Here is a 23,130-nt window from a genome sequence, read left to right on the forward strand (position 1 = left end):
TTGAAACTGGTCTTGTCGTAGCTGCTACTTGTAGCCGTAGACTAAGTCTGGTTGGAGTACTCCAAAAGGGACACTTCGACCAATTTAGATCAAGAGATTTGGTTAGATCCGATATGAAGTGCCCCGAAGCTGAGGGGGCTCAGTCAATGCTGCAGTTCCGTTACCGGTTTTATCCAACTACAACTAACGGCAGTCATCAGCACACACTCGAATAGTCATTCAAAGCCCCCTACAAGCTCTTGGAGCTGTCCAACACTGCCCACAGCTTCTATGACGTTATCAAACCCTCATGCTTACACTATATACCCTCATGCTTTCCTCCTACCAGACGGAAGAGCCTGGTGTGCCAATAATGCCCAGTTGGTGCCAACGAGTGTTAGATCGACGCCAGCAGACGGTGCTCTCAGAACATCGAGAAGAGCCTGCTCTGAGAGATTGAACAGAATCTCAAATCAGTAAACAAGTAAACCCGGGCCGGGTCTATTCAGGTTTGAAACTCAACGAAACCGAGTTGACGCAATGTCGCTCGTCGGTAGGGGTATCGTAGCCCTCGCCCTTGAAAATGTGGCCCAGATGGCCGTCACAGTTGGCACAGACCATCTCAGTTCGGGTCATTCCCAAAGTCTTGTCGACATTGAGCTTCAGAGCGCCCGGAATGGCCTCGTAGAAAGCAGGCCATCCACACGAGCTTCGGAACTTGGCCTTGGACGTGTACAGAGGAGCGTCGCAGCCAGCACAGTTGTAGGTGCCGTTGTCGAACGTGGAATTGTACTTGCCGGTGTGGGGACGTTCGGTGCCCTTCTCGCGCAGAACACGGAACTGCTCTGGCGACAGAACGGCTCGCCACTCGCTATCGGTCTTGTTGCTCATGTTAATGGACGAGAAAGAAAAGTGTCGGGTGGCTCTTGTGGAGACGGTGGAAGCAAGTTTGTGAGAGTGGGTGAGACGTGAAGAGGGCAAGTTCAAGGATCTAATCAACGCCACTCGCATGCTGTGTGAAACAGAGGCTGTGAGATCAGGTTTATTGCGGTTTAGACGTTGCAACGACGTTGCCACCCGATCCCTAGTGCATGAGAAACGTAGGAGGAAATATTACGCGAATCGGAAATTTAATCATATCATGCGAAAGGTCTCAAATTTCACATTTACGAATTTCTACTTATTTCTTAAATCACATCACTTTCGATCACGTTCTCAAATTCTGCAGTAATTTCTCCCCATGGTGAACCGAACCCACAATGTTATGCTGTGCATCCCACCTTTCCGGAATCCTATTTAGCCGTTTTTTTCTCCCATCATCAACTCTCTTTCTCTACACAACACTCGCGAACCGACCAGAATGGCCACGGGTACCTTTTCGGCTCTCCTAGCTCTTTCGGCCGGTTGGCGAGTGGATTTTGTGTAGGCAAATGATCGATTCTTCGATAATTCTCACTCCATCGTTAAGTCAGGGCTCAAGGACGGACATTTACTTGTCCCACAAAGTCACCCTATTGGCCCGTTACAACTTTGGAAGATCAAGACACAACTTCTTTTATCCTGTCGTTTTGACAGGTTGAAGTTACGAAAAGTCGATAAGAGTTGGGGGCTCTACGCGCAAGCACCCACCTAGAGGGTCCCCTTAGACTTTGACTTTACATCTTATAGAACTGACCATACTTGTACACACGATACGAGTACAAGTGACGAGCTCTTTGATCCAATGCTTGTAGCTACTCGGAATGTAAACTGTTTTCTTGTCCTCTGTAGGACGTTTGAGTGGCTATGATGTTATTCGGCTTGGTCAAATTTGATCAATCTGATTTTTCCTGATTTTTGCACGAATTTCAAGTAATTTCAAAAAAACTGATCTCAAAAAAAAGAAGAAAAAAATTCAACGTTCCTATGTACAACAAAAAAAGATTGCAGCACCCAGGATTCTCGTATGGTCTCCCACTACAATACTAACTAGGCTCTCTGGTGCTTGACTATGGCTGATCGGACGGGAAGCCGTATTTTCACCAGGATATGGCCGCAACCATTGGGTTGTAAAATCTCGATCCCGGACTTATTCAGCATTCTCCTTAGGTCAGCGTCAAGAATCATTAGAATAAAAATTTAAAAAAAAAAGTCATTCATTAAAACAAAAAAAGAAAACGGTATCCAGCTGACCGTCCGGAAGTAGATCGTCGTAAACTTGTCTTAACTAAATACCACATAATCCTCTACACAGTATACTGCATCCTGCTCTACAGGATAACCCTGTACTCTCAACAACCAGCTTTTTAGTCATTATTGTCACGTGCAAGGCACGTGTCACCTTAGGAGGAGTCATGACATCAACTAGTAAGGTCCACGTGATGACTAAGCGACCTTACATGGGTAGAAAAAACTGTGGATTGTTATGACGGGCCAGAGAGGTCATGTGACACGAAAAAAGCCGTTTAACATGAAAACTCATTCCAGATCGCTATTTACAGGTGTTATAGACTGTCTACAATGTTTTCGCAGATATTTTGGTACAAGTACAGTGTACATACTGTTATACTGACTGAAACACCCCGATGTTGTTAGATTTTTCCAACTAAAGTTGTTGGAATGTCGAGTAAACGACATAGATCTGAGATTAATCTCAAGAGTAGTAATACCCCTTTTTTCAAAAAAAATGACTGAGGAGTGTTATATATTCTTTTTATAGTATAATATGGCAGTATTATTAGCGTTTCTCTCTAGTCGTTGGAATATCTATGGACCCAACAGGGAAGAGGAACTTCATCATTGAGCCCAACACACATTGTCATACAACAAATAATGGTTGGAGCTGCTCAAACCCGGTCTAGAGAACTCTTCATCTCTTCAGTCGGACTCTTCATCGTTTAGGTTGAACGCTTCAACGCTTCAGTCGGACAATTCAACTCTTGAAGTGGCCAATCCATGGTTTCCTACTGTCCTCTAGTTCACCTCTGGCTCTACCACCTCTCCTATGGGAATAACAACACTTCGAAACACGTCTTTTGTTCACTACTCGTCCCTGATCGTATTTCACTATTCTGACCTACTCTCTAAAGGTATCATTCATTATAAATACAATTTATTACCACGCGGTTTAGATCGCATGTTGCGGTACATACAGTGCCTGAAGTTGAGGTTAGAGCATTACACTGGTGTGTACCAATCGAGACCTAGGCTCAAAGTAGACTGTTGTCCCCTCCTAGTGTCGCTTTTTGGGGGAATCATGTTTTTGGTCGCTCTGACCATCGCTACCACTAGAGGGTCGACACCACCAACGTACCATCTGAACTGGCACTAACATACCATTTGTCAACCATAGCCACATCATTAACACAGCCACTATGACCACCGACCTTTCGCACCAGACGACCAGTATCGCCCTTCCAAATCACCACTGTTCGATCAGCAGACCCGGAAATGATATGCTCTCCATCACTAGACCATTTCGCCTTGAGAGTCGCCTGCTCAATACCGTTAGGAGCATCAGTCAAACACAACAGTTCTCTCGACTTTTCGTCAGCCATAAACGGCTTTGTGTCCCAAACTCGCACGGTATTGTCGTGAGAATGGCTTGCCAACCGGTTGTGATTGTAGCTCAGACTCGTGACGATATCTGTGTGTCCATCAGCGCCCTGGAAATCAATCTGCTGATTCATCCGCAAGTCCCATCTGCTGATCACGTCATCAACTCCTGCACTCCACACCGTCTCGTGTCCATCTGTAGCCACGGCAATCACGGGATAATTCGTTTCAATCACACGTGACTCGCTATCCTTCTCTCGAGGATCCCAAATGCCAATACTGCCATCATCCGAGCCACTGTAGATCAGCTCGTCGTTTTGTCCTCCACAAACCACGTTCACAGCAGCCGTATGGCCCTTGAAATTCCGGATCTTGTGTCCGCCATCAAAAATGGAAATCGTTGTGTCTGTAGAACAGGTAACCATACGATGCTTGAGGAAAATCGCGCCCAAAACTGCTCCCTTGTGCTTTCCAACCTCGTACTGCTCAACCGTGTCATCACGTGACAGCTTCCACAGCTTTACCAGTCCCTCCAGATCGCCTGAAAGAACCTCCTTGTCTGCACTCAAATCACACGCCAGAACCGGGCACGAGTGTCCAATCAGCTGGATCGACGTTTCTGTCACGTGATCTGACGCAACATGCGTCGACAGTTCGGTTTTCGGCTTCTTGACCAGCGACATGGTTGTGTATTTTTGTATTAGAGCTCATGACAATATCGAGATGGAATATCTTGGTGGTGTGCATATATGCTGCAGTAGGGTAACTGTTGGGTTTTTTGAAGAAATGGGCAAGTTTTTGGTATCAAAATGGCCGCCTTAATGGGGCGACAAAAATGGTGCCAATTATTAAACGGATGGGGTTTGATTTATTTAGATTATATATGTTTGTAGCAACAGTCGAATGAAGGTATTTCAAAACCTTATTTAGAAGATGTCAATATATACGAATGTTGGACCATTAAATTAATAATATCCCTCCTAAATTTGGGTAGACAGGGTCCATGGAAGGAAGAGAGCCACTTTTCATCATCTATTATCACATATGTATGTCACTTAGTGCTCTACACCTCCTCCATGTAGTCTAAGGGCTCGTTTCGCATGTTCTCAGGAGGTTCGATGGAAGGAATGAACTCCAGCACCACAAAGAGAGCGCCGATTCCGAAAATAATGAACGAAATGAGGTATCGGAAGAAGCCACCAGACATGAGAATGGCGGCAATCAGAATGTACAGAATACCTCGCCCCACGAATGAGAAGAGGAACGAGCCGTACTTATGTGCCACTGGGGGGGTGGCAAACTCGAGAGATGCAATTGAGTAACCAAAAATGATAAGATAGAATGAGAGGAGAATCTGCGTTAGTAATGGAACTGGGTTGCCAAAGGTTGGGACGACAACAATCGATGAAGGGCAGTATCCATGGCGAGGAGGCCATGAGCGAAGCACATCAGAATGAGCAACAGTCATTGCCAGGCTGAATAGTACGTCTGAATCAATAGCACGCCAGAGGGGATAGCACGCCAGAGGGGATAGCACGCCAGAGGAGATAGCACGCCAGAAAACTACCAACGATGTGAAACAAGACAGATCGTGAGAACGATCCCATTGAACCAGCAGGAATAGAGGACTTTGCTGGAGACAAGGTTCGATTCTCTGCAGCCCATCTGTGGTATCTGTTTTCTCGTTTCTGTTGTCTTGTTCCGGTTCATTGTTGTTCCGTTGGTGCTCATCATATTGCTGGTATCGCTGAGTGCTCCGGCACAGTCTCGATAGGTGCTCCGACACAGTCTCTCGTGATTGCCATTTCCACTGATGTCTTCAGCATATCAATTATGTTGGGCTATCGTATCAGTGGCAACCATCGCTGTCATTGTCCGTACAGTACTCACATCTTGTCTGAGTTAGTATTGAAGAGGTAGCAAGTCCAGCTGGCCCGATTGAGCTATGATTTAAGGGATTGTGAACAGCAGCCTTTAGAAGCATTCAGTCAAGTGCTTCTAAAACACCTCTGAAATGTAGTGCCAACAGTGTGATGCGCAACGTGTGTGGATGCCGTATCATCACGTAGACAGAGTACCTGTATCTGAGGGTCCCCTAACAGCCACTGTCGTCACAAAAAGACACCCAAGCGCCGCTGTATCGCCAATCCCACACAATGTTGTCGCTCAAGCCCTCAATCTCCAGTCACTGCTCCGACTTGCCCCCTACCCGCGCCCATACCGTGTACTCACAAACTAAGACCCAACTGAGTCAGTCCTCCAACGACGGTCAAGGCGCCAACGCCGATATTGGCGAGCCGGAACGCACCGCCCAAATCCATGCCTGAAATCGCCGACATGTCTGTGTGTATATTCTTGTGTGTCTTTTTTTGGTGTGTGTTGTGGTGTGGAGATGGCCAAGTGGGATACTGGAGATATGCACGAGGTGCATGTGGCGCTGGACTGGGAGGGTGGTTACTAGATCTCCGAGAGGAGCTATGGGGATTTTAATGATACCATTTTGATCGACTAAGCGAGAGGAATGGAATGCACCTTTCAGAAATTCAAAACTGCCACTAATCGCCATTGTAAATCCCCCCCTAATTCCCTTAGTAAGCTCGTCCCGTTGACTCAAACTAAAATTAGCCGCTGATAGCGAGCCTATAGTGGTCACATGAGATAGAGAGGTTGGTTGTGTGGCGATATTCGAGAGAAGGGAGCATGTGGGTGGTTAGTCAGACGAACATACTGCTTAGTCAGGTCAGACGTCACCGCTCATTTGCTCTCTCTTCTTTTCTCTCCTCTTTTTTTTTTCTGCAACTCTTGCTCATGTTAATTTCAATCCAACTAATGGCTCAACTAAAAGAAAGTCATCAACTAAATCTAAGTAATACCAACTAAACACTACTTGTTCCTGACATGGCTTCTCGGGATAAATATCTTGTCGTATATTAGTAAAAACTATTTAATCTTCCCCACAAAGAAGCTTCAAAATGCTTTCTTGTTCAATTATCACTTATGGGAGCTTTTATCGCACCAGTACATTCTTTACCATAGTCCCTACACCAGCTCCCCACAATATACTCACCATATGCCCCTTAATAAACCCAAGAAGACCCAATATTGGTATCATTCCACTCCTCCAGAACTCAGCTTTCTATTTCCACCACTATCCCCTCTATTTCTCCAAGTCTTCAAACAAGACAACCCCTCAACATCGCCACCAATGGTCAACAAACATCACATCTATAGTCTCAACTAAATATAAGGTTCTTCAACAAATTGTCGTATCAAACCACCGCTTCAATCTTCCCCTAAGCTAATTAAATCTGCTCAAAAACAGTACTGTAGATTTATTACATCATCCTGACCCTCCAGCCCAAATCTCATGTCTTTATCTCTTCTCTGGAACATACCACCGGCCGCCCAAATTACGTCGTTTTAGCTTTTAAGGCCCTAACCCTCAAATATTTTTCCACCTTGCATAACAGTGTAATTTTTTTTTTTTTTGGACCTCACATCTAACCCACAACTAAACATCATGTCTCTGGCCCGATCTACCGCGCTTCTGGACGAAAAAAACACACTGACGAGCTCCGTCACCGACAAGTACCGTCTGGCCGGCAAAATCACCCAGACGTGTCTGCAGCACATTATCCAGACCGTTCTGACCCAATATGAGACGTACACGGTGGGAGAAATGTGCCGTATGGGAGACGAGTTCCTCGAGCGAGCCACCACCGCCGTCTACAAGTCTGTGGCCGAGAAGGGCATTGCTCAACCCGTTCGAATCGAAAAGCAGGAGTTTGTGGGAGGAGTGAGTCCCGAGAACGGCGACAAGTTCCAGGGAGGCATGTTGGCGCCCGGCGATCTGGTCAAAATCTCTCTGGGAGTCTACATTGACGGATATACTGCCCAGGTGACACAAACAGAGGTTGTGCGACACGTGCCCAATACCTCTGCTGGCGAGACCGAGCAGCCTCTGACCGGATCTCCTGCCGATGCGGTCTGTGCCTCCTACCTGGCGTCCGAGGCGGTCATTGCCTACCTGGCCCAGGTGACCGATCCCAACCCCGGCAAGGCTGTTGGAGTTGTCACCGGTACCAAGATCCGAGAGCTCGTCGAGAAGATTGCTGCTGCCTACCACGTCAAGATTGTGCCTGGATCTTCTGTGCGACGTATCCGGCGTTTCCTCGCTGGTCAGCACGACATTGTGCTGGAGCGAGACTACAAGGGCGTTCTCTGGGAGGTTGAGGGCGAGGAGGAGCGAGCTCTTCACGCCGTCAAGCTGGCCGAGTCCGAGGCTAAACAGGAGTCCACCGAGGGCGCCGTCTGTCTGTACGAACAGCACATTGAGGAGGAGGAGAACTTCACCGTGGAGGCTGGAGAGGCCTACCAGGTCGACATTCAGATGGCTGCAGCTCCCCAGAAGGGCGCTATCCGTCTGTACGACTTCCAGGGCTACGACGAGTCTGGAACTGTGATCAACCAGTACGGACGAGACTTCTCTGTCACCTATGGACTCAAGATCCAGGCCAGCAGAAAGCTGCTCAGTCAGCTGGAGGCTACCACCTCCGTCTACCCCTTCAAGCTGTCCCACGTCGAGTCCAACGTTGCCAAGGCCCGTCTGGGTTTGGGCGAGATTCTGGCCCATCAGATTCTGGTGCCTATTCCCGTCAAGGTGGCCAAGTTTGTGCCTCTGGCTGCTCTCTACGAGTTTTCAAAGAACTCCAAGGCCCGGGCCCGAGACGAGGCTTCCAAGGCTGTTCCCGTTGCTCGAAACTCGTCTTCTGTGCTGCTCACCAATGACGCCTGTCTGCGACTCACTGGAGGCCAGGCCTTCCCTCCTCCTTATGTGCACTCTGCCTTTGAGCTGCCCGAGGACGTGACCAACCTACTCAAGCTGGTGGGCCACAAGCACGGAGCCAAGGTCAAGGATGTTCTTCCCGGCGACGTCGACATGGCTCCTGCAAAGGAGGCCAAGATGGAGGAGTAATCGAGTAACCGATAGTAACCGACCGAGGAGACAAGGAGAAGGAGAAAGAAGCCATGGAATTGGCCTATGTTGATGCGATGAAGCAAGCAAGCAATAGCTCACAACGAGCAACACCTAGGATATTTTGGATGGACGTTAGCATTAATAGATTGTTATGATATATGGTTCTCGGGACTGGAGGGACACCGACCACTGTAGTGTTTGTAGTGGCACAGGTACTGCCCAGCGAAGACCAGCTGGCACCATTTCTGTGAGATGCTGAACCTCCATGAAACAATACGAAGCATGACTGAGTAGTTAGATGCTATACCAGGTCACTGTGTATCAGATATCTCCGCCAACCCGTTCTATCCAAATAACAGCTGCGGCGATTCACAACACTGGCTGTATCGCCGTCTCAATCACTAGACAGTCTATCAAGACCTTTATCACCGGAGTGGACATACACTCATTCATGGCTCGTTTACCTACTGTACCTGTAGATGTGCTTGGTCATTATCGCAGGACTGGACGTCATGGCCCATGGCTCTTAGAAACGGCTCTCAGAAACGGCTCCCAGGAACGCTCCCAGGACCTGTATCCGATCTTACAGGCATTCTGTGGAGCTCTAGCTGGTCAAGTGATCATTGGACTCAGTTCCAACGTGTTTGGAAAACCATTGTCGGTCATCATTTCCTGTATCGTTGGAGAAGCAGTTTTTTCCAGAGCAGAGGCCGGGATCAATGAGTCTGCTCTTTCCTCCAGGTTTCCGTCGACTATTGGAAAGTCGTTCCCGTTTACTGTCTGAGCTGGCCCCCCGACGTACCACTTCACCGACGCTACGGCTCGCCTACCTGTTTGGCAACCGGACTTGTTGACCAATATTGGAGAACGATTTACCATTCCCGACGACCAAGATCCCCATCTTTCAGAGTACGATTACGACAAGATACTCGGACCCCAGTGCACCAATGGAGATGGTGAGAGAGAAGGGCAGTGAGGAGTCGGAAGGAACGTCTGGAGAGAAGTTTGGAAAGACTCGAATTGAGAGTCTTGACTCGGATCAAACTCGTGTGGATCACGTAATGTACTCAGGAGAAATCTACATTGTCTCATAGCTACAGACTGTCTTCGTATAATGTACTACATACGGTATTGTACATAGATAGCACCACCTCAATGCACTAAATGGACTTTTTGTATTCGAACTTGTTGATCTTATTACATCAGTGGAATCGTCACGAAATTATGAGTCCATTGGTACCTTTTTTTGGTGGTATTTCCTTTGATAAATGAACAGGTTAGGCTCCTGTAGATTCGTTCTACCATGCTACTACAAGTAAGTACGTGCGAGTACGATACGATAGTAGGCCCGGAGTATATCCTGTAGACGACGAAAAGCCCTCACTTTGTCATTGTAGACTATTGAATGGCTTTTGCGGAAACCAGTGTCTCGACTGTCTGGGACGGTCAAGCTGTGGTGACCACCAACGAGAAGGCCGAGTCGGTGGTCAACTTCCCCACCACCGACCGCTGGCACTTCCGCCCGCTTCACCTTTGCTCCTACAAGTACTGTACTTGTACTCTTGTCCTACTTGTACTCTCTTCTGCCACTTCAGTTCCCTTCTGTTTCCGTTCTGCATGTTCTATCACTGCTCATATAATCATGTCATAAACTAATTGCCTATTTCTTGGAGTCAAGGTGCTTCTCAAGGTCGGCAGTGTCCTGCTTGAGCTTGTTAAGCTGCTTTCGGAGAGCATCGAGCTTCTCCTTCTCCTGCTGCTTGACGTAGAGGTCCTCCTGGGCCTTCTCTCGTTTCTAGGTTAGTATGGTAAAATGAGGTCGAGTGAGTCGTGGGGAAAGCGACCGAGCGCACTATAGAAAGTCATGGTCGCTGGCAATGGGGAAGCCATGTTGATGGCTATAGGGAAAATGTGGTGGTTGATTCCAAAAAGTCGTGGTGAGCCAGGTCAGGATGGCAACAATGTAGGATGGTGACGACACAAGGCGGCCACGCAGGTCTCGAATAATGTCAAGCGTCATTACAGCTCATGTCTAACACATGTATCTCAATTGAGGTGTTTCAGAACTGGAGACAATTGTTCCGTGTGACCACAGCAGTAGCAATTCATCAATCTGACAACAAGCCACGCCAACCAATTGAGCACCATAGAGCATAATGATCCCAGCTTGACACCCAATTAATCACCCAATTGAACCCCAATTGAACCCCAATTGACATCACTCGTTGACGCCACCCACCACAGTGCCACGATAGTACCCCACAGTGCACAGTGCAACACCACCCATGATATCAATTGCCACAAAGCCACACATCTAGCCCCAACTCAGTGCAAACTTCCAACTTCTCTCCTTCCTCTCCTTCTATTCCTCCTTGTCAATGTCCTCATGCTTCTCCTCTCTCATACTCACGGTGAAAGAATCGCCAGATCCCTCGCCTCGGTAGGAACCGGTGGAGCCCTCAGAGTAGAATCGGGCGGCGACTCGAGGAACTCGAGTGACGGTGGCGGTGGTAATTCGGGTAAGCATTGTGTGTGTAATGTGTGTTTGTGAGTCGGAAAACAAGTGGACAGGTGGGAAGGTGGCTTATAGCCGCCTCGGTTGCTCGTAGGGTTAGGGTTCCTCCCAAATCCGGGAATCCATTACCCTCTAGTTTGCAGCATAAATGCACCACATGTATCTATCTGTGCACTATATCAGACCACTCAGGCGGGCGTGGAGCGACCCAAGAGGTGCGCAAAGGGCGGCTGGTTTGGGCTCAATTGGAGAGGGGCAGCTGAGTCAGCAGATTTATGGTTGGCGGCCGTGTGCTGGGCGGGTGGCGGCTCGCTTTTGTGTCAGTTATCCCTTTCACAACAAAAAAGACACCATCTCCGCAGATCTTGCAATGCTCTTTTTCTTTTGTGGAGCCTATCAGGCCGAGGTGCGCATCACGCCAACGCACGACTAGGTTTTGTCACATTTGGGTTGATTTTGAACTGGATTTGTCAGGTGCCAATTGCCCGTATTTGCCTCATTGTGGGGATGGGTGATGGTGATGGGGTGGAACGACTTGGATTGTGTAGAGCGGGTTAAAATAGGGGGTTTATCTTGGGTTTGGTGGTTGGTCGTTGGATGGTGGTGGTTGGTGGTTGGATGGTGGTGGTGGTTGAGGTTCTTAAGTAACTTCACGGTAACTTGTACGAGAATGAGTACAAGTATAGTACGAGAACGAGTACTTGTACGTTCTCGGTTTCGTACTCGTCTTTGTACTCGTTTTCGTACTCGTTTTCGTACTCATTCTCTTGAATGCGTCCCCGTTTTACATTTGTCAGATCCATCTCACCGTGGTTTCTAAATAGGTTTTTTATTTAAAATATATATATGTATATATTGTATATAATTGAGAAAACTGCAGTATGACAAGCGTTGTTAAAGGGTCATAACTCGTCGAGGAGATGCTGAAGTTGATGTTTCTCGAATGAAATGGATCAATTGAGTGAAAATAATACCATCTCTCACTAACTAGTCTGTAGCATGTCTGAACACCAAGTCCTGATACCAACTCCATCAGGGTTAGTCTGTGACTTCCCTAGGATACGGAATATGGTCAGATTTGCTGAAATTCAACTTCCTTGGAATCTACTCGTCCTTTGTCACTTAATCTCTCATCTAGACTGGTTTCAAATCGTCTCCAATATCAAGTTTTCGCATGGAAAACTCCACAAGTGCATACTGTAGCTACTGTACATCCAAGTAGAAGTATTGTACTTCGACCGCCCACAGAACCCCTCTAAAACAGTGAATATTAGCCCTCTCTTTACCAGCTCAAGCCCATCTGAATATTCACACATTAACCAACACATGTTCTCACACAGCTCTTACCCCATCTCTGCCCAAGACCCTCAACCCACTGACACCCACCCACGCACTCTCCTCCATCTACGAGCCACTCTAAAACGACGAATAATTAACGGATTTGAAGAGACCAAAGTGGAAGCTCCTTATCACGTGATCACAAACATGACCTCTTATGCAATGTACAGTATTTTCCATCTCCTCTTCATCAATGTCCTCCATACATTATCTACGACTGTACACTCGCATTACCAACTCATTCTATAGAGTTTAATGTACAGTAATATGTTGATATATAAAAAACTGGAAACCACGAATAATGGACATTTTTCGCACAAACTTTTCGAAAAACCCACTCTAAGTCCACAATTGACCTTTTTTTCACATACAAACAAGTCTGTAATTCCTTGGAAAATACCAATTTCAATGTATCCTTTTTTTTTCTTTTTTTTTTCTTTTTTTTTCTTTTTTTTTCTTTTTTTTTCTTTTTATTTCTTTTCTTTTCTTCCTCTTTTTGTTTTTCGTTCTTTTTCTTTTTTCGTTTTTTCATTTTTCTTTTCTTTTTTATATTTTCGTTTTTCGTTTTTCTCCTACACCCAACCACACCCAAGTCTCATCCCACCACTACATCTGGCTCTGTGATTATGTAACCAGCTCCGATCCAAGACTCCACGTATATTTCTGGCGTCATACACAAACGCAGCCCCTCCTCTTGTCCACCCTCCACCCTCCAAACCCCCGCCAGTCCCGCACAATCCCCAGATCCAGAGCCCAGCTTCACTTGCTGTTACCCTACCTGGTCTCCCCACACGTGATCTTTTTTTTCCTCTTCACCACAACAACACCATCATGGTCGACAAGGAAAAAGCGACTCGAAAGCGCAAGGCGGCCAGCGACTCGAAGCCTGCGGCCCGCAAGGAGAAAAAAGAAAAGGACGGCGACGACGTCAAGGCCCGAGGCAAGGCGTCCAAGGCCGGCAAGGCTGGCAAGGCCACCAAGGCAACCAAGGCCACCAAAGAGAGTGAGTATTTGAGAAAGGGCGAGTGGAAATGTGGACAAGTGGACACGTGGACACGTGGAGCCGTTTGAACGGTTCGATTAGACCGGTTGGCGGTGATTTGGGCGGGTTCTGTGTGTGACTCGGTTGTTGTGATAGGTTCAAGACATGATACAAGTGTTTGGGATACCTGAAGTGAGATTGATTGATATTGTGGGTGGTTTCGATTGTCGACATGGAGGGCATTTGATTTGGTTGGTTGATGAGACTGGGATTCTGAGACGAGACATGAGTGTTGAAACGAGCTGAGATGGTGGATGTCGAGCGACTATCAGTGAAGCCGTGGCCTGGTTGGTGTTTGATTGGTGCTTGGTTGACGTCTGGTCTAATTGGAATGGGAATTGTCGTTGGAACTGATATTCCCTCTGACTGTTCATGGCTGGTGTGTCAGGCATGGGGTACGCTGCTCGGCACGGTTTCCAGTCGCCATTTTCTCAGCTGTCTCTCCGTGCTTCATGATTCGCAATCTCAGCTCAAGCCCCATCGTCCTTCAGGACATTGGTTCACCAAGATCATACATCATTTCTCAACATGCCAGTCAAGTATATCTACCAGACAAAGCTCTTACCGATTCTCTCCAACGAGCCACGATGATTGTTGATATCACAGCTGCTGCATATGTGATAACTGCCCGGAACCGTCCAGAAACCGACACGCCATCTGTTCAGGTAGTCTTACTGTTCAGTAGCAACCTTCGTCTATGACTGGCTTATCGTTATTGTCTACCGCTCACTCGCTTTGCTTTATCTAGCTAACACAGCCAAAAAGAAAAAGAAAGAAAAGTCCACACCAAAAGAAAAACCACCAGTGGACGTGGAAAAGCAATGTGGTGTCCCGCTTCCCAACGGAGATCTCTGTGCACGGTCCCTTACGTGCAAGTCGCACAGTATGGGCGCCAAGCGAGCTGTCCAGGGCCGTTCACAGCCCTACGATGTGCTTTTAGCCTCGTACCAGAAGAAGAACCAGGTCAAGCTGGCTACTTTAAGCGCGCAAAACGCCCTGGACGAGGAGAACGAGGCCTTCAAGGATGAGGTTGTGGACGACAATGAGGAGTTTGCTCAGGTCATGGCCGGCGTCCAGAGAAGCTATCCTGTGCCCGTGGAACAGAAAGTGGTCATGCCAACGCGGCTGAAGAACGACTTTTTCCGCATGCGAGAAATGCTCATTGGCACGCTCACTAATGTCGCCAGTGTTCCTCCTCCGTCCACTGGGGCTTCCAGCAGTGCCAGTCAGATTATGAGTGCTACTGGAGCTGTTCTTGGTCGAACGGTTGTGTATGAACCGGGTACAGGAAACAGTTTTGTGCGACCTAGTCGGGCAGTCAGGAGGAGATAAGGAGGTGATGCGAGGTTCTGGGTTCGTCGTACCCATCATCACGTGATCAACGTGTGTTTTCGTCACCTGACATGTCATGTGATGATATCTCGAGCGGTGTGCACCACTGCTGTGGGTCCATGTACAACCCATGGTCTGGTACCATGCTATCACGGCTCTGACCATGCGATACTCAGATCATGCGATTGAAAAAGCTCTCGTCACGTGATTGCCTCCCAGCCGGAAATAGCTGGGTCACGTGTTGCGTCTCGGGCTCTCGAGTGGCTCTGTTACATGACTGACTATGATGTTTCTTAGTCGGTTCATCCTACGGGCAACCAGGCTGTGACTAGTCTGGACCATCTGTCGTTACATGGAGTTCCGAGGATGGTTATTTATTTATGGTATAGAATCTAATATCGTGAAGGTGGACGAGGATCAGCCGGGCTGTAGTGAAGTATGGGGGGGGTTGTTAGTATTGGAGGAGATATGATATTGAAGGCAAGGTATCCACGGTGACTAGTAGTGTATCCAATCAGTTGCAATTCCGAGGTGGCTGAATGGGCCTATCTTAGTTCATGCTGGGTTACTATGCTGTCTAAACTCGGTCAGTCTGAGAGACACTTCGGTTCACAGTCGAGCAGTTGAGAGTCCAGAATTACAGAAATCAGCGTGAACTCGGGGGCTGATGACGGTGCCAGCAGAAGTATTGTGAAGAGATGCCAACACAAGTACAGCAAAGAAGTACTAATTCGGTTCATAGCCATTTCAGGGTCAGCTCGTCCCGGAGGTCCATACTGTCCAGAGTCGATGAGCCGGAGTGACAGCACGAAACGAGAGTCCGACTGAGTGGGGCCGCTGATCGTTCGAGTGACTCGACGGAAAGTGGCTCCGCCAGTCTCGGGTCTAGAATGATGATCCCAGATCACTGTTGAGTCGTTAACAGCAACTCGCTCTCCGAATCACAACTCGACGACACATGCAACTTCCATGCCATCGGATATGAATCCGGCATCTTTTGCCAGATCACAGGATGTGGAATCCGACATCTGGTGCCAGATAACTGCCTGTCTCAACTGCTCGTCAAATACCAGTCTGACTCACCCTCCGGGTCCGGGTCTCCCTCTGTTACGTCTCCATAATCCTGGTCAAGTTGAGTGCGAACAAGTCAATCGAGAATGTCACTGAAAGAAACGATCCTAGACATTGATTGCATTCTCGCTAGATTCTCGTGATGGTCAGATGCCCGTTTAACCGATTGGTGAAGGCATTCTCCACCCCAGTAAGACGAATCCCCCAAAGAACCAACCGACTCTGGACAAACAACAAAACAACACTCTCCGTCATCACCGGTCCTATGACATCTGGATCTTCCTGAGACGTTGTGAACTCCAGACTGCTCCACAACTCACAACTCCAGTCAGAAAAGGACTGAGTTCTCACTCACTGTGCCATACCAACCATTGACTGTCATTGCCATCACTTCGGACTGCTACTTGGTTGTTGCTCAGATGTTCCCAGAATGTTCAGTCTATAGCCAGTCCTGAATCAGTCCTGCCAAGTCGTGTCCCCTCAGTAAGCTCATCTCGCCAGTCTGACTCTCTACATCGACAGATACGTATTACAAGTACTGTACCGGTACATACTGTATTGTACTGTACTTTACCGTAGAGTGCTGGCGTTACACCCAGTTCAAAAATCTAATACTTCACTATACACTTGTTCCCAGCACCGATTGCTCGATCTCGATATCACAGACTGCGCTTGCGCCGCCATATTCACATTTGCAGCGCTCATGTTCACTTGCATGTTCACTTGCATGTTCACTTACGCCTGCTCGGGCTCGTCATTGTTGGTCCACAACGTGAGGTTATCTCGCAGCAGCTGCATGATCAGAGCATAGTCCTTGCTTCGCTCCTCGGTGATGGAGTCAATGTCAGCAATGGCATCGTCGAAAGCCTGCTTGGCCAGCTGGCAGGCTCGCTCGGGCGAGTTGAGAATCTCGTAATAGAAGACGGAGAAGTTGAGAGCCAGACCCAGCCGAATGTGGTGGGTGGGGGGCAGCTTGGAGGTGGCCTCGTCGGAAGCAAACTGGTAGGCCTGCAGCGACTTCTCGGCAGCCTCCTTTCGCTTGTCGTCGGTGGTGAACTCGGCCAGGTATCGGTAGTAGTCACCCTTCATCTTGTAGTAGAAGACGATGGACTCGGACAGCTCGCTGGGGTCGGCGCCATCCTTGGCAGCAGCCTCAGTGGCCTCGGCCGAGGGCTTCTCGAGCTTGGGGATCAGGTGCTTCTCAAGCACGTTGAGAATGTCGTGGCAAATGTCCTGCAGACCGGCCTCAATCTTCTGACGGAAGTCGTCGATGATCTTGGTCTCCTTGCCCTTTTGCTCCTCCTTCTGCTCGCAGCTGCTGACCACTCGCCACCATGCTCGGTGAGCGCCAATCACGTTCTTGTATGCCACGGAGAGCAGGTTTCGCTCCTCCACAGACAGCTCCTGGTCGCCGGTGGCAATCTCCTTCATGTACTCCACCATGTCTTCGTAACGGCCGGCCTGCTCGGAAAGACGAGCCAGGTAGATGTTGTCTTCTCGCGTCACTGGGTTAGTACGAACGGAATAGTACGTGGGGTCGGGCTTGCGCTCAATGGTAACAGCAGAACATGGATACGCATCGATTCAAGCGCATATATTCATCCAGAACGAAACAGAACGAAAACAGATGCACATTGTCGCAATTCAACATGTACCCAATCTCGTGGAGACAGAGCTTCAAGTGGTGGTGTAAACAAAACCCGGGACAAGGGCATGGCGATATAGAAACGGAACAATTCGTCTAGCCGATATACTACCACGGTAATATGGTCCCAATGATACAAGTTCACATCCATCTGTGAATATTGCCCATCACGCCACTGCCACCGCACGACAAATGTCACGACGTGGGCCACGGCAGCACATGACCCTAGGCGTCCCAACCTCGCACATTGCAACAGAACATTGCCCCAACACAAACACATGACAACGGGAGATAAACCGCATGCGGCATTAACAACCACAGGACGGAGTTACACAGAAACAGAGACACGACAAGGAAGCGACAGCCAACAATGCCAACAACAACGGTAACGCAACCACAACAGGTCATTGGGTCATCACTTCCACTTCCACCTCCATCTCCCGACCCGCCCACGCTCCTTATGTCACTTGTGTCTGTGCACACCTTTTTGTGTTCCACTACAAAAAGACGCGCTGTTGGGGGCGGAACACTAAGACGCGGACCGTGTAAACGACACAATCCGCACGCCGCCCACCAAGGGTACGTGACCTCCCCCACCGAATAAGTCCACAGAGAGCATGTCTTGGACACAAATGTGTCCAATTTCTCCGACGCCCGCTTTCAAATACTCACTTTTTTCAAGTTTGGTTTTGTGTGTGTTTGATAGTAAGTGAGGTGGGATATTATGCAGCGGTGTTGGCAGGTAAGAAGTAGGTTTGATGCTACGTTCCGGTCCGAAAGGGGTATTTCGGGGTTAGGGTATATGACTTCATTGTGCATATTCCGGGTAACTGATTAAGATTTTGCGATACCGTGGGGGATAGTTTTATTGTGGGGGTTTGGGGAGTGCTTGGCTAGGGTTGGGCTAGGGTTTGGGTTCGGAGATGATGTTTGAGGGTTAGAGGAATGTATTTGTTTGGTCTGATTTTTTATTGGGTGATGGTTGGGTGGGTTAGCTAGGATCATGTGTGGGATTTTGTTAGTTCAGATTTTGGAGAATTTTGTGGGGAATTAGTTGGGAGGGTTGTTTGAGTTTAGGGTAGGTTTTGTTGGAGATTTGTTAGAGTTTAGGGTAGGTTTTGTTTAAATTTGTTAGAGTTTATGATATGTTTTGTTGGAAATTTGTTGGAAATTTGCTGGAGTTTATAGAGGAGGTTTTGTTGAAAATAGAGAGATGACTACGACGTGTGGAGAAACTTTTGAGCGAGTCTGAAAAGACAGACTTGTAAAGATATTTGCAAGGATTATGATCATCTTTTTAAATTTGTATTTCTGCAGATGACTAAAGATAAACTTGGGTGTTCAGTTCATGTTACAGAAAGATGTAGAGACTAGAGGAGGACTAGAGGAGAAGAGAAGAGAGGTAGAAAATGTTTTTTGACATGTGTTAGACGATTTCGTCTATCTAAATTGACTATGGAAGTCCTCGGGAGCGACTATGAAGAGATCTTTGAAATGAGCCATTTTCCGACCAATCTCTGTCGAGCTCTATGGGCCCTGTGGAGGGGTGGGGAGTTCATTGCGGTGTATTTCGGTGTATTTCGATGTATTTCGATGTATTTTCAGACCGTTTGCTTATTCTGATTGACTCGTTTGATCGACTCAATGTTCATTGGTTCTGATATGTCTCTAGTTTTTGGTATCCGTATGAACTGTCTGACGGTCCATCTATAACGGGCTAGAGAGGGGCTATTGAGATTCAACTAGTTTCTTCGGATTCCTCGAGTCTTTCTGATCACTTTGATACATGTCTCTTATTCTTATTGTCTTCAGAGGCGGTTCAAATTTGTCTATTTTCATTCACGCCCCCAAGCTCCAGTCCAGCTCCATTCCAGCTTCTAGTTGGGCCATAATATACCCGTGATCAGCCGGCCGGTACTTCAGTAATGGCGTATACATTCCAATGCGACCCGAAGTATGATCTTCCCGCATTTTGCGGCCGCCGATCGGCGCCAAAGATCGACATACGAGTACCGAATTGGATGAGACCGTCTTTCCAGGTACCGTAGAGGGTTGGATTGGTATGTTCGGTCACATGAAAGGTCGGAATTGGGTCTCTGGTCATGTATAAGGTAAGACCTTTCTGCTTTTAGTTCGGTCACGTGACTACCCGGTGCGGTTATGAGTGGCTCTTCTAATCCGGTCTGATTTTGTATGGATGGCCACCATTGTTTGGGACAAGAATTTGGAGTTGAATTGGGAGTTGAGCGGACGGGGAGTTGATTATAGCAATATTCGGAAGATGGGGAGTATTTTGCAGTTTGTTTTTTTTGGTCTTTTTGCACTTTTCTGATTCGATGACGAGCCTGTACATTTGTACACGTAGAAGATCAGACGACTCGGTCTAGATGCTTCAATTGACATTCTACTGCAGTTACTGACCAGCAAGGAGTTGGAATGGATTGAACTGCGGCGGGGTGGATCCCATTCAGCAAAAAAACAACTCCATTGATGGCTTTTTGGTAGAAATAAGCCATTTCTTAGAGGGTCCAGAATCTGCTCAGGAACCGCCCAGGAGCTGCTCTGGAACCGCCCTGGAATCGCACAGGAACCGCCCAAAAGTTGTCCGGAAACGCCCTAAACAAATGCGGAAACGCCCACCACCAATCTCAGACATATGTCTTTCTTGCCTGGACGAACACAACAAAGATGAGAGATTAAAACCGCCCCAATCAGACGCTTGGCTCCGCTTGGCTCCGCTTGGCTCCTCTTGGCTCCTTCTAGACCCCCCTTCAAGATCCACGGACCCACGATTGCTCATTTGCGTAATTTAGCCATTAATTAAACTAGATTAATCTCCACCAATGTCTCGGATGCCCACAGCAACATTTTTTGCACCTTCCTAATTGAGATTGGTGACATTCCAAGCGGTCGGGAAAAGGTGGACCTGCGTCTGTTTCGGGAAGATTTAATGGATATTTGAATATACCATTTTGTTCCTTGTACCTGGGGGGTTGCAATGGTCTAGTCTACATTTCCATAGACCCAATATTTCCCGAGATGGACACTCGTATTCTCCGTCTGGCATGATGTAAACAACTATGCAGCAAATTTCGGAACTTTAACTAAAACTTTAACTAAAATCTGGGGTGCCCAACTAATTTTAGAGTTACTTAAGAATATCAAGTAATTCCAGAATTTACGAAAGGTCGTTTTCTGGACAGTAGGAAGAAGCAGATTTGGGGGATAAAAAGTCGTTTTGGGGGTATTAGATCGCACCTTTCAATATTTAATATTTCAGATTATGATCTACTTGTAGAAGTTCAAGATTTGCATTTTATCAAGAAAAACTCGCCCTAAAACCAGCTAATTGCACAATGAAGCATGATAATTACACAAAAAAAATACCATTGGAAAGCTCTCGGTTTTCTCATCTCATTGGTATCTTTTTTTCGTCCAATCCACCTATAAATCGCTCTGTTAATCCCCGCAATATTTTCCCATAGTTCCATAGTTCCATAGTTCATAGTTCCGTAATCCCCTCTATAGCAACAAGTTACAGGGGTGTCTGGACATTGTTATTGATAAGTGGGTTCGATTGAAACGAAAATCCGGACTCCAGTGGCCCTAGACGGACTATATTTGGGTATCAGATGTTCCGCAGAAATTGATGTGTTGCTAATTTCAGAAATACAGAGGTTAAGAAGGAATTTTTGGTACCAGGAGATAGCTCTGATTATGACGAGTTTGCTCCTTTCTTCAGATGTCTTATACTCGTACAAATACGCACGTTAGCCGTGTCAGTAGTATGATTCAAAAATAGCCGTGTGAAACGGGCGTAAAACGGACGTTGAAGACGGGGGAAGTTGATGGGTCGGTTCTGTGTGTTGAGGGTTGAGATTATGTGCAAATTTTGGCTTGATATCTTCTTTCCGACGGATTCTAGATGTATGTTCGTCATTCTTCAAAAATCTATACCTTCAGATCATTCAATATTGTCTCAAATACGAGTCTGACGTATCGTTCGATACCTCTTGGTTTGGAGACGATCATATCAGCAAAACGCGGTTACTAAAATACAAATAATTGCAAGTATGACGGTCTTTTTGGATGGAAAGATGTACTGAGAGGAATAAACCGGTGTAGAACGGAACAGAAAAAGAATAGAACGGACCCCTTTCAGTGACCAACACTTATCAGAATCGCATTTTCGCACTTCTCAATCCCTCTTTTCAATCGCACATCTCAATCACACTCTCAGAATCGCACCTCTTCACCAACCAATGTCAATATTGAATGCAATGCACGGTTAAATGTCGGTTAAATTAGGGTTTTGTGCCAAGATCCCAAAGTGGGTGTTCGTTTTTGGACTGTGCATGCAGTAAACAAGTGGGTATGTATGCATATGCGCCATACATGTATATGCACTATACATGCACAAAACATGTATGCACCACAACATGGCAGCATGGCAACACGGCTACAGGTAACAGGCAACAGGCAACAGGCAACAGGCCATGACAGATACAACTACAAGGGCACTCCTAAATGACCACTGGGGAATTAATTAATGTTAATACTCTCGTTGTCGTCATCACAACGTTGATAAATACCGGGAATCCGAAACTAAACTGCAGAAAAACTGACAGATGACAAATGAGGGGAAGGACTGACTTAGTTGTTCTTCTGGCCATCGAGCTTCTGCTGGGCGGCCGACTGGACCGACTGGACGGCGAGCATAGCTCGGTCGAAGCCCGAAGTGTCGGCCTGGTCGCCGAGGGTCTTCTGGACGGTCTGCTTGGAGCCAAACAGCCAGCCAAAGAGGTTCTTAAGAATATCGACAATGTTGTTGAGCAGAGGCGACATGAGAATCTTCTGCGACAGGTTGACAATCCACATTCCAACGTTGGTGAGGAAGTCCTTGAGGCCGGAGTTGATAATGAAGGCGTAGACGGCCTGGTCGAACCGGGTACCGCCCTTGACCACGTCCAGGAAGGCGTTGAGGTACTTGAGCACGCCCAGAAGAGCGTTGGAGATAGCCTGGCCCAGCTCGTTGAGAGACAGGTCAGTGATGGCCTTGCCGGTGTCCTTGAGGAACTGGCCACCGGTCTGCAGAAGGCCAACAGCAAAGTTGATGTAACCGGAGAAGTCAAGGAATCCAACCGACTGCTGGGCCTGGGCGGCAAAGGAGCCAGGAGCGAGCGAGAAAACAGGAGCGAAGTCGGCCACCACCTGGGCGGCATTTTCGCCGGAAACAAGAATCTCCCGGGACTGGAGTCGGGGGGAGGGAGCAGCCAGAGCACTGGAGGCGACGGCGGCAACGGCAACGGCGGAGAACTTCATTGGAGACGAGATTAACGAGAGTGTGTTTGGGAGAGAGAATTCGAACGTCTAAGGAAGAGGTGGTATTTATATTCCTGTCGATCGTTTCTAGGTTTGACAGAGGGGGGGGAAAGTGAAAACCGGGATATGGCCAGGCTGGAAAAGGGTAGAGAGAGCTTTTGAAAGACATGAATGGTACCAAGTTGAAGCTACCAATTAGGGCTCTACAATTGTACGACTTTTATTCCATTCCCATTCATATCCACCGACTTGGAAACACATTCATAACAGCCGTGTTTTGAACAAAGAATATTTTGAGTTATCGAAAAGTGGATGAAAAAAGTATTTATCTCGACGAATAATGCTCGGATATTTTTCATGATTTCAGAAGTCGG

General features: G+C 47.5%; 12 protein-coding genes and 1 non-coding gene across 13 annotated transcripts; 5 read left to right on the forward strand and 8 right to left on the reverse strand.

The window, feature by feature from the left end:
* Window positions 1-480: 480 nt before the first annotated feature.
* Window positions 481-990, reverse strand: YALI1_C07077g (uncharacterized protein; the record flags this gene model as incomplete). The annotated part of the gene is made up of 1 exon (XM_501477.3): window positions 481-990. One exon carries the CDS (start codon window positions 988-990, stop codon window positions 481-483), a length of 510 nt encoding a protein of 169 aa, XP_501477.3.
* Window positions 991-1,409: 419 nt separating this feature from the next.
* Window positions 1,410-1,768, forward strand: YALI1_C07081g (uncharacterized protein; the record flags this gene model as incomplete). The annotated part of the gene is made up of 2 exons (XM_068282214.1): window positions 1,410-1,544; window positions 1,613-1,768. 2 exons carry the CDS (start codon window positions 1,410-1,412, stop codon window positions 1,766-1,768), a joined length of 291 nt encoding a protein of 96 aa, XP_068138315.1.
* Window positions 1,769-1,900: 132 nt separating this feature from the next.
* Window positions 1,901-2,019, reverse strand: YALI1_C07087r. The gene has a single exon (XR_002432092.3). It is a non-coding gene; the product is annotated as a 5S ribosomal RNA (ribosomal RNA).
* Window positions 2,020-3,245: 1,226 nt separating this feature from the next.
* Window positions 3,246-4,196, reverse strand: YALI1_C07109g (uncharacterized protein; the record flags this gene model as incomplete). Its single annotated transcript, XM_501478.3, has 1 exon — window positions 3,246-4,196. The coding sequence occupies one exon, from the start codon at window positions 4,194-4,196 to the stop codon at window positions 3,246-3,248; it is 951 nt and encodes a 316-aa protein (XP_501478.1).
* Window positions 4,197-4,576: 380 nt separating this feature from the next.
* On the reverse strand, window positions 4,577-4,981 carry YALI1_C07117g (uncharacterized protein; the record flags this gene model as incomplete). The annotated part of the gene is made up of 1 exon (XM_501479.3): window positions 4,577-4,981. One exon carries the CDS (start codon window positions 4,979-4,981, stop codon window positions 4,577-4,579), a length of 405 nt encoding a protein of 134 aa, XP_501479.3.
* A 2,052-nt stretch (window positions 4,982-7,033) lies between these two features.
* YALI1_C07137g (uncharacterized protein) lies at window positions 7,034-8,488 on the forward strand (the record flags this gene model as incomplete). Its single annotated transcript, XM_501480.3, has 1 exon — window positions 7,034-8,488. One exon carries the CDS (start codon window positions 7,034-7,036, stop codon window positions 8,486-8,488), a length of 1,455 nt encoding a protein of 484 aa, XP_501480.3.
* A 53-nt stretch (window positions 8,489-8,541) lies between these two features.
* Window positions 8,542-10,147, forward strand: YALI1_C07152g (uncharacterized protein; the record flags this gene model as incomplete). Its single annotated transcript, XM_068282215.1, has 4 exons — window positions 8,542-8,639; window positions 9,035-9,262; window positions 9,432-9,538; window positions 10,038-10,147. 4 exons carry the CDS (start codon window positions 8,542-8,544, stop codon window positions 10,145-10,147), a joined length of 543 nt encoding a protein of 180 aa, XP_068138316.1.
* Window positions 10,148-10,151: 4 nt separating this feature from the next.
* YALI1_C07170g (uncharacterized protein) lies at window positions 10,152-11,018 on the reverse strand (the record flags this gene model as incomplete). The annotated part of the gene is made up of 2 exons (XM_501481.3): window positions 10,152-10,286; window positions 10,902-11,018. The coding sequence occupies 2 exons, from the start codon at window positions 11,016-11,018 to the stop codon at window positions 10,152-10,154; spliced, it is 252 nt and encodes an 83-aa protein (XP_501481.1).
* Window positions 11,019-13,175: 2,157 nt separating this feature from the next.
* Window positions 13,176-14,718, forward strand: YALI1_C07199g (uncharacterized protein; the record flags this gene model as incomplete). Its single annotated transcript, XM_066094149.2, has 2 exons — window positions 13,176-13,347; window positions 14,144-14,718. The coding sequence occupies 2 exons, from the start codon at window positions 13,176-13,178 to the stop codon at window positions 14,716-14,718; spliced, it is 747 nt and encodes a 248-aa protein (XP_065950221.1).
* A 46-nt stretch (window positions 14,719-14,764) lies between these two features.
* On the reverse strand, window positions 14,765-15,060 carry YALI1_C07216g (uncharacterized protein; the record flags this gene model as incomplete). Its single annotated transcript, XM_068282216.1, has 2 exons — window positions 14,765-14,873; window positions 14,957-15,060. The coding sequence occupies 2 exons, from the start codon at window positions 15,058-15,060 to the stop codon at window positions 14,765-14,767; spliced, it is 213 nt and encodes a 70-aa protein (XP_068138317.1).
* Window positions 15,061-15,305: 245 nt separating this feature from the next.
* YALI1_C07223g (uncharacterized protein) lies at window positions 15,306-15,678 on the reverse strand (the record flags this gene model as incomplete). The annotated part of the gene is made up of 2 exons (XM_068282217.1): window positions 15,306-15,625; window positions 15,672-15,678. 2 exons carry the CDS (start codon window positions 15,676-15,678, stop codon window positions 15,306-15,308), a joined length of 327 nt encoding a protein of 108 aa, XP_068138318.1.
* An 846-nt stretch (window positions 15,679-16,524) lies between these two features.
* On the reverse strand, window positions 16,525-17,232 carry YALI1_C07239g (uncharacterized protein; the record flags this gene model as incomplete). Its single annotated transcript, XM_501483.3, has 1 exon — window positions 16,525-17,232. The coding sequence occupies one exon, from the start codon at window positions 17,230-17,232 to the stop codon at window positions 16,525-16,527; it is 708 nt and encodes a 235-aa protein (XP_501483.2).
* Window positions 17,233-22,069: 4,837 nt separating this feature from the next.
* YALI1_C07288g (uncharacterized protein) lies at window positions 22,070-22,771 on the forward strand (the record flags this gene model as incomplete). Its single annotated transcript, XM_068282218.1, has 1 exon — window positions 22,070-22,771. One exon carries the CDS (start codon window positions 22,070-22,072, stop codon window positions 22,769-22,771), a length of 702 nt encoding a protein of 233 aa, XP_068138319.1.
* Between the last annotated feature and the right edge of the window lie 359 nt (window positions 22,772-23,130).

Source organism: Yarrowia lipolytica, chromosome 1C (genome assembly GCF_001761485.1).
Source record: "Yarrowia lipolytica chromosome 1C, complete sequence".
Lineage (NCBI taxonomy): Eukaryota > Fungi > Ascomycota > Dipodascomycetes > Dipodascales > Yarrowia > Yarrowia lipolytica.